This window comes from Chrysochloris asiatica, unplaced genomic scaffold (genome assembly GCF_000296735.1).
Source record: "Chrysochloris asiatica unplaced genomic scaffold, ChrAsi1.0 scaffold00123, whole genome shotgun sequence".
NCBI lineage: Eukaryota > Metazoa > Chordata > Mammalia > Afrosoricida > Chrysochloridae > Chrysochloris > Chrysochloris asiatica.
The window spans coordinates 8,020,424-8,030,794 of record NW_006408641.1 but is presented as its reverse complement, the minus strand read 5'-3'; the positions used below and the strand labels follow the sequence as shown (position 1 = coordinate 8,030,794).

General features: G+C 36.0%; 1 protein-coding gene across 1 annotated transcript in view; it reads right to left on the bottom strand.

Annotated features, from left to right (window-relative positions):
• PTPN4 (protein tyrosine phosphatase, non-receptor type 4 (megakaryocyte)) overlaps positions 1 to 10,371 on the bottom strand; it is a 222,426-nt gene that overhangs the window by 71,295 nt on the left and 140,760 nt on the right. The window contains exon 12 of the mRNA XM_006868745.1: positions 5,833 to 5,901. Within this exon, the coding sequence (XP_006868807.1) occupies positions 5,833 to 5,901 (69 nt within the window). The remainder of the gene's footprint in view (positions 1 to 5,832; positions 5,902 to 10,371) is intronic.

Below are 10,371 nucleotides of genomic sequence, written 5' to 3'. Positions count from 1 at the left end.
TGGGTCGGAACCGACTCAACGGCACTTAGCAATACCTGTCTTAGGTCATTTAAATTTGCCAGTCTTTGTACGTATTCCTATATGTAATTTACCTCCATCCAATCAGTCATCAAACTCTGATGGTTTTATTGTTCCTCAAATTTGTTTATTTTCCATTCTGTCAGTTTTAGTTTTGTGTGTTGTTGTTGTTAAGTGCCTTGAGTTGGTTCTGACCCATGGTGACAATGTATAGGGTTTCCAAAGAGTGGCTGGTGAGATGGAACTGCTGATCTTGCAGTTCAAATAACTTTATATAGTCTAGCGCATTAACCCTCAATACCCTTTTTCTAACTGGATTCTGAGTACCCATTCTTTATTTAATTCATTCCTTAACTGATTAATAATTTATGTTCTAAATAAGACAATATCATTTCACTTGTTAAAAGGAAAAGTGGGCATATTGAATCCTAAATAATAAAGATAACTAAATGGTAAGTAAATAAAAAGCAACTTACCTGTTTCTCAACAATAAAATCATATAAAAAAGGAAATACTAAATATTACATAAAATAAGTTACTATATTCCTTAAAATATTTTTAAATAATAAAAGGTATCAGACTTCAAAAGAATTAACTAAAATTATCTCTATTCACAGATGATATGACATAGAGAATCCCAAAGAATCTTGGAGCCCTGGTGTAGCTCTGCAAATTAATGTGCTAGACTGCAAAGTCAGTTTGAATTGCAAGGTCGGTGATTCAAGCTCACCAGATGTTCCTTGGGAACCCTATGCAGGGTCATTTTGAGTTGGAACTGCCTCAACGGCACTTAACAAAAACAAAAAATTCACAAGAAAATATATAGAGGTAATAGAGTAATATAACAAAGTTGCAAGGTACAAAGTTAGCAAACAAAAATCAGCTGGATTTCTATAAAGCAGCAATAAGAAATCTGAAAGAAAAATTAGGGAAATAATTCCATTTATAACATCATCAAAGAGAATAAACTATACAGTAATAAATTTAATCAGGAATGTGAAGGACTCATACAATAAAAACTATTAAACCCTAATTAAAGAGATTAAAGAAAACTTAAATAAGTGAAAAGATGTTCCACGTTCCATGTTCGGGATTGGAACACTTTATATAATCAATACTACCCAAAGAAATCTATAGGTTCAGCATAATCCTGATCAAAATCCCAACAGCATTCTTTATAGAAAAAGAAAAGCTAATCCTCAACCTTACGTGGAAAGACAAGAGGTGCTGGATAGCTAAAAGAACAAGATTAGAGGACTCACACTTCCTGGCATTGTAGGATAAGCACTGGACTGCTAACTGCAAGGTTGACAGTTCAAACCCACCAGGTACTCCTAGAAACCCTGTATAGATCGTTATGTGTTGGAACTGACTTGACAGCACTTAACCATGACAACATATAGCCATAATAATCAAAACAGCCTGATACTGGTACTGGTGTTAATAATAGAACATGTAGAACAATGGAATAGAATTGAGAATCCACAAAAATAAACCTACACATCTATGATCAACTGATTTTCAAAAAGCACGCTGTTTATTCGAGGGGTTAAAAAGAGCCACTTCAATAAATCGTGCTGGGAAAGGTGAATTTCCACATGCAGAAAAATAAAACGGGATCCTTGCCCCATACCATAAACAAAAACAAATTCAAAATGAATTAAGCATGTAAATATACCAACCAAAACGAGAAAATTCTAAGAATAAGCAGGGACAATGCTGTCAGGTCTAGCTTTCAACAATGGATTAACTAATATAGTACTAAAAGTACAAAGAGCAAAAGACAAAATAAACAAATGGGACCTCATGAAAATTAAAAGCTTTTATTCATCAAAAGACTTTACCAAAAATAATCCCAAAAGATACATCAATGACTGGGAGAGTATCTTTGGAAACTATATATTCAAAAAGAAAGTAATAACCCAAAAGACAAATAACTCAATTATAAAACCCCAAAATAAAAATTTCACTAAAGAGGACTTCCAAATGGTCAGAAAACACATCAAAATATACTCAGCCTCATTACCCATCAGAGAGATGCACATAAAAACTATAATGAGATAGCATTTTACTCCCATTAGGATGGCTAAGACACAAAACCCAGAAAATAACAAATGATGGAGGAGGTGAAGGAAAATTGGAACCCTTACTCCCCTGGAGAACCTTTCTTCTGCCAAAATTTGTATCATTCATGGGCCATACAAAATTATCAACTTAAAATTTTTTGTTATTGCTAGTTGCCATCGAGTTGGTACCAACTGATAGTGACCCTATTCACAACAGACCAAAACACTGTCTAGTCCTGTGCCAACCTCAACCTAAGTTTGAGCCCAATGCTGCTGCCACTGTGTGTGACTTAAATATTAGCCTGCTATATTTTGGTCAACAATTTAATGAACTCACACCTAACGTGATGACTAGAATTGCCACTGTTTGGGTAAGGCCAGACCAAATGATTTCTCCAGCCTTATACAGCTCGTAGGCTAGACATTCTCCATCCCCCACCCCTTACCCATTGCTGCTGGGAATGCAAAAGATCTACCACACAAGAACAAATTTTGCATGAGAGCACTATCATAAAAGGTCAAGGAAAGGTTTTCACACAATAAGAAACATTCTATGATGGTTACCAGGTGTAGGAGGGGAAAGTAAGCAAAAATTATGATGGCAAAGGAAGACATTGCTAGGAATACAAGAGTTACAGGCAGCAGAGGTAAATACGATCACATCTATTATCTTGCAATAAGAGTATAAAAAAGGAGTGGATACATAGAAAAACATGCAAGTGGAACAGGTATGTGAAGGAGAATGGGGCTATACCCACAAATATGTTTAGGTTTGACAGAGTTTATTTCTACATATATATGTACCTCTGCTATAAATACAAGTAGGAGCTCTGGTATAGTGTAGTAGTTTTGAGTTGGACAGCTAACACCAAGGTCACCAGTTCGGATATAGCCAGAAGACTTGAAAGCAGAGAGTAAGAACACTGGTGTACACGTGTCCACTGCAGTATTAGTCATAATACCCAAAAGGTAGAAACAACCTAAACGCCCAACAACAGATGAATGAATAAATAAAATGCAATACACGCACACACACACGCACACACACACACACAGAGGAATATTATTCAGCCAATAGGAGAAATGCAGTCTTGATAAATGCTACAATATAGATGGAATTGGAAGACATTATGCTGAGTGAAATAAGTCTATCACAAGAGGCCAAATAGTGTATAAAAACTCACTTGTATAAAAAGATGAGAAAAGGCCAATGTATTAAGTATAAAGTTTATTACTGGTTACTATGGATAGGGAAGGGGAAATGAAGAGGTTAATAGTGATGGAAATATCATACTGATAAAGGGTAAAACCACATAGACGATATTATAAGTTGTACACCTGTAAAAAACTGAATTGGCAAAAGCTGTGAGATAGACGTATTTTAACAACAAAAAACCAAACAGTAGCTACTGAAGTTTCTTGCTATTGTTGTTGTTGTCAGGTGCCATTGAGTCAGTACAGACTCATAGCAACCCTATGCACAACAGAATGAAACACTGCCCAGTCCTGGGTCAACTTCACAATTGTTGCTACACTTGAGCTCACTGATGCTGCCACACTACCAACCTGTCTCACTGGGGTCTTCTTCTTTTTCTCTGACCTTCCACCTTTCCAAACATGATTATCTTTCTCCAGTGACTGGCCCCTCCTGACAATATGTCTGAAGCATGAGAGATGAACTCTGGCTGTCCTGGCTTCCAAGGAGCACTCTGGCTGAACTCCTTCCAAGACAGATCTGTTGGTTCTTTTGGCAACCCATGGTACTTTCAATATTCTCCTCCAACACCATAACTTAACTGCGTCAATTCTTCTACGGTCTTCCTTATTCACTGAACAGTTTTTGCATGCATGTGAGATTACTGAAAATACCATGGCTTGGGTCAGGTGCACCTTAGTCCTCACGCTGACATCTTTGCTCTTCAACACTTTAAAAACCTCTTGTGCAGCAGATTTGCCCAATGCAATTATGTCTTTGGATTTCTTGACTGCTGCTTCCATGAATGTTGATGGTTGATCAAAGCAAAATAAAGTCTTTAACAACTTCAATCTTTTCTCCATTGATAAGAGTGTTGTTTACTGGTCCAGTGGTGAGGATTTTTTTTTTTTTTTACATTGAGATGTAATCCATAATGAAGGTTGTGGCCTTTGATCCTCATCAGTAAGTATTTTAAGTCTTCTTTACTTTCAGCAAGCAAGGTTGTATTATCTGCATATCACAGGTTGTTAATGAGTCTTTCTCCAATCCTGATGCCATGTTTTTCTTCATATATCCCAGTTTCTCAGATTATTTGCTCAGCATACAGATTGAATAAGTATGGTGAAAGAATACAACCCTGTCGCACACCTTTGCTAATTTTAAACCACTCAATGTCTCCATGTTCTATTCTAACAAATGCCTATTGGTTTATGTACAGAATCCTCATAAGCACAATTAAGTGTTCAGGAATACTTGTAGTTTGCAATGTTGTCCATAGCTTGTCATGATCCTCATAATCGAAAGCCTTTGTATAGTCAATAAAGCACAAGTAAACGTCTTTCTAGTATTCTCTGCTTTCAGCCAAGATCCATCTGGCATCAGCAATGATATCCCTCATTCCATGTCCTCTTCTCAATCCAGCTGGAACCACTGGGAAGTTCTCTGTCAGTGTATGCTTGCAGCCGTTTCTGTATCATCTTTAATAAAACTTTACTCGCACAGGATATCAATGACAGGAGGCTGCTTATGTAAAACAAAAATCCTCATGGGATTTGATTCTTGGTCTAGAAGTTTAAGGTCATAGTTTCATGGGACACCCCACTAATTGGCCTAATAAGATGTTTAGGGTATCTGCCACCTAGTTTGTTGCATAGTACTTGGGGTCTTAAAAGCTTGCAAGTAAACCATTCAAGGCACAATAGGTCTCTATTCACTTGGAGCAACAGTCAGGAATAGGAAGATGATATGGAAGGTGTGGCCAAATGACTCCATAAACAAGTGCCTCTTTTGTCATGAGACCAGAAAAACTTGAGGGCGCTCAGTTACTATTAATAAACATTTTGATCAAAGACCTATAGCAGGATCCTGATCAAAAGGGGAAATATGTAAAACAGAATTTCAAATTCTCATGGACTCTATAGACACACTGGTACTAAGAAGGCTAGACACACCTCTGAAACTACTGCCCTGAGATAATCTTTCAAACTTACACCAAAAGCATCTCTTGAAGTCTTTTTAAAACTAAACCATAATAATCTAAAGTAGTTTATAAAAAGATCTGCTTCCAAAATTTGCTCTTTTAAGAAATATCTATAATAACAACATACAGGAACAAAGTGACAACAGCAAATTTAAAAATTAGAAAGAAACCTTAGGGACCACCGAGTTTGTCAACAAGAAGGGAACAACTTGGAAAAGGAGCGTGGGAATGGTTACACAAGTTAAAAGAATGTAATTAAAGTCATTAAGTGGTAAAACTTAACTGAATTGGTACAAATTTTTCTGAGTATATTCTCAACAAAAATAATATTAAGAAGGGGATTAACTTTCCAACAAAATGTTATATTAATAACACTTGATTCAGTTTAGTCAGAACTACAGTATTTGGCACATGAGTAATACTCAAGTGAATAAACTAGACAAATTAATTCCCCTCAATATAATTTAGTGTCTAAAAATCATGTGATAATTCTATAGTTATATTTGTAGAGTTTTTAATAATATTAACCATTCTATTAGAAAAATTCAGATACTGAAATAAAAGTGGCTTACCTTGCAAATACCCTATCTTTATTTGCCTTTTCTTTGCCATACTGTACTGACTGGACTTCGGTTCTCCCACTGAAATACATAAATATGCACAATAATGAAGCCCTAAAGAGAACTAAAAGATAAAATGACAACATACAATATCAGATTAAAATTTCATGAGACAAGGTATTTCTAGCAAAGAAAAAAAAAGCAGAGGATAAGAAAAACTGGATTATGTGTCAGTTTTACCTGAATGAAAAGTTATAGTTTCTCCATTTTGACAAAGCCACTTTGTCCCACACTTCATATTCCTACCTTGCTATGCCCTGAATACTCCCTCTGAACTCAGACATGGGCTCTATGGACTAGCTCTTCTAAATCCTGCCAGTCCTGTTTGCCACCCCAACCATAGGCCTGGATTTTTGCTACTGTTTCCACTACTCCTTAATGTTATGGTCTTAAGTGCCACCGAACTGGTTCTGACTCATAGTGACCCTGTATAAGGTTTCTGAGGAGTAGCAAATGAATTTGAACTAATGACCTTGCAGTTCAACTTGACCTTGAGGTTCAGTGCTCATCCTACAGCTCCATACTTGTTATATGCCGTGGAGTCGGTTCTGACTTATAGCGAACCTGTACTGGGTTTCCGAAGCTATAAATCTTTACAGGAGCAGAACGCCTTATCTTTCTCCTGTGGAACAGCTGGTAGTTTCGAACTGCTGTTCCTGAAGTTCACAGCCCGAATCGTAATCACTACCCTACCAGAGCTCTAGGACTCCTTAATACAGGGGCTGAAACAATGGGGATCTTGTGAAAGCTTGTCCTCCTTGAGTGACAATGAACACAGATATGAAGAATGGTTCCACCCTAACTTCCTCCATGTCCACATAGGCCACTCCAGATTTTTGCATATAGGAAGGATCTGAAAACTATGTTTGGAGTCTGGGTATTGTATGAAACAGTAATTCTTTTAAAGCTGGTTTATCTAGAAGGCACAATGTTAATATAGAGGAGCTGGTCTTCTGTAGAACCCCATTGTGCTCAAACCAATTCTGACCTTTTATTCTAACCGTTGTTCTCAGAGGATTTCTTAAATAAAGTATAACATTATATAAATCTGAATCAGTATAAATTTCTAGTATATCAAATACAGCCAAAAATAAATATATCTAACGCATACAAGGGAGTGCAGTGACTCCATATGATAAACACTGGACTGTAAACCACAAGGTCTGTAGTTTGATCCCGCCAGCTGCTCTACAGGAGAAAGATGAGGCTTTCTGCTTCCCTGAAGATTTAAAGCCTTGGAAACTCTATACAGGGTCGCTATGACCTGGAACTAATTCAACGGCACTTAACAGCAATACATAAAAAGCAGGCAAACATATATTTCCAAAGCAAATTTAAAACCATCTTCCATCGGCAAATGTGACTACAATGGCATCCTTATTAGATTTCAACAGAAAAGTCAGTACCATTACAAAACTTTGAGAAGTTGAAATTTCTTTAAAAATGTATTTCCTCTAAGAAGCATAAACTATACTTGCAATTACTGGGAACAAGGTAACAGATTAAAGTTCATCACTGCTTTGTTCTTTCACATTAACACAATGATTTTAATCTCCTGGCTATTTTGGAATAGAAATAAGGGTATTGTTGTAGGAGGACGCTGGTTAAAGGAACTAAAAGTTTTCTGTTATCCCAGTATTATTGTGCAATTTAAATAATTTTTCAACAGTTTAAGCATAACAATAGTTCTAGTATTCACAACCACTGATGATTAGGAGAAGGAAGAGTTTATTTAGTGCATACCCACTAGATTTAGGACTCTGTCCATCTAAACATCTGCCATCACTACAGATGCTAGCATACTAAAATAAGGGAATATAAACAACTTCATGCCATAAATTTCACATTTACAAGACTATTAGTAATCCTGATGATTAAAAAAGAGCAAATAATCAACAGTGAAAATGTATAATAAACATTATGTACTTTGAAAACAGGTCCATAGTATGTAGTCTATAAATGTAAAACTACCTATGTACATACTCAAAATGGAAAGAGATCACTCTCTAAAATTAGGAAGTAGGTTAGATTATCATGTGCAATTTTGAGAGGAATACACAAACACGTTGAGAAAATAAATCGCCAGCAAAGCATATAAGAGAAAACATAATTAGTGATTTTCATATATTTCCTAAAAGTTCTTAAGAACTAAAATATAAAACTTTTATAATAATAAACACACATGATTTACTTATAAATACCAATTTAGATGATGTACATAGAAACATATATAAGAACCAATTTATATACACCAATATTAATTTATTATGAACTACATTAAGACCTAGACATACTGGCACATTTTCTGCTACAAATTCCATTTTCTGAGTTCTTTTCCAGGTTTCAGGTTGGCTTTCTGTTAGGTTCTGTAGAAGGCACAGGTGGGAATTCAGAAAGTAAACAAGTGGCAAAAGCAGGAACATAGCAGATGTTTATAGTTGCTGAAGTGGTAGTAGAAACACCGCTATCAGTGAGAACAGAACCTTATTTTGGTCATGTCACTGGCCGATCCAGAAATGACTATGAGATGCATAACAATTTCGAATTCTTACAGACTCCAGGCTTTCTGTAATCACAGAGGGTGGATGAACCTTGGAAACTACTGCCCTGAGATAATCTCTTAACCTTCAACTAAAAATATCCCCTGAAGTCTTTTCCAAACCAACAATGGCTTAGCTTAATTAATAAAAAAATGTCTGTCTTGAGCATTATGTTCTTCTAAGGTCTATATGGAATCAAACTGACCATAGCAACTCAAAAGATTAGCTAGGAACCTATGGGGCAGTGAATTTATATGATGGGGTAGGGACAATTCAGAAAAGGATGGTAAGTGTGGTTGAGCAACTTGAACATAATGTCACTAATTTCTAAATGTGGAAACAAGTCATTTTGTTATGTTCTGTTTTGTATATTCTCAATAATAATTAAAAAATAAACCAGCCAAACAACAACAATGGACTACAATGGTGGTTCTAACTAGTCTAATAGTAGCAGATCAACTGGTGGGTTCAAACTGTCAATCTTGCCCCAAACAGCTAAGTGCTACAGATGTTATATCCCCTGAGGTTTGTGTACTTAACAAGGTTTACTTGCTGCCTTTAGACTTGAATGGGATTTGAATAAGTAATCTTCTTAGGTCACGTGTTGTTTTTTTCCTTGTTGTTGAGTGCTGTCCAGTTGGTTCTGACTTAGCGACTCTGTATAGGGTTTCCCATGAGCGGCTAGTGAGTTTGAACTGCCGACCTTGTGGTTTAAACTGACCTTGTGGTCCAGAGCTTTATTTAACAGCACCACACCAGGACTTGGTATGAAAGGGGTGGCCCATAAATTACATTAACCCTGAAAAGTTTAATTTGTTAATCAAAATGCTTAAAAATATTTAACCAAACCTGATACATTTCTAGCAAGACTGGTCAGGAAAAAAAAACAACCGAACAGTGAAAATACAAACAACCAATATAAAAACTGAGACATGACATCACCACAGATTTTAGCAATAATAAAATAAGGGTATATTAGCTCTGGTAGCGTAGTGGTTACAAATTGGGCAGCTAATCTCACAGTCAGCAGTTCAAAACTACCAGCTGTTCCGCGGGAGAAAGATGAGGCTTTCTGCTCCTGTAAAGATTTACAGACTCGGAAACCCTGTACAGGGTCGCTATGACTTGGAACCGACTCCACGGCACATAACAACAACATGAACTTCATGATATAAATTTGACAATTTAGGTACAATGATACTACCAAAACTTACTCAAGAATAAGGAAAAAGGAAATTGAAAGTATAGTTCAAAATCTATCTAGAAAAAATCCCCCAAAATTCCTGGTCCACAGGGTTCATAAATCCATTCAAGCAATTTAAAGAAGAAATAAAACCATTAATGTACAAACTCTTCCAGAAAATTGAAAACGTATGAATACTTTCAAAGTCTTTCTATGAGATGAGTGAGCATTACTACCTACTACCAAAACCTGACAATGCCATCTGGAAAAAAGCAAACTATAGAATAACCTCAGGAACATAAGTACAAAAGTATAAATAAAATTTTAGTAAACCAAATAAAAATTCATAAAAGGATAATATCATGACCAAGTGGGGGGTTTATTCCATAAAAGCAGGATGGCTTAATACTCTAAACTCAATCATCATAATTGATGATATTACCAACTGGAAAAAAAAAGACAAAACTACAAGGTCAACTCAGTAGTTGCAGAAAAATCATGACAAAAACCAATACCAATTGTAATAAAAACTTTCAGCAAATGAGACAGAGGCACCTTCCTCAATATTACATAGAATACTTTTGACTAGCCTACCACTAGTATCTTCTTCTTCTTTGATGAAGATCAAAGAGCACAGCCTTACGTATGGATTATAACTCAATGTAAAGAAAACAAAAATCCTCACCACTGGACCAATAAACATCATTCTTATCAATGGAGAAGAGATTGAGGTTGTCAAGGACTTCATTCTTCTTGGATCAACTATCA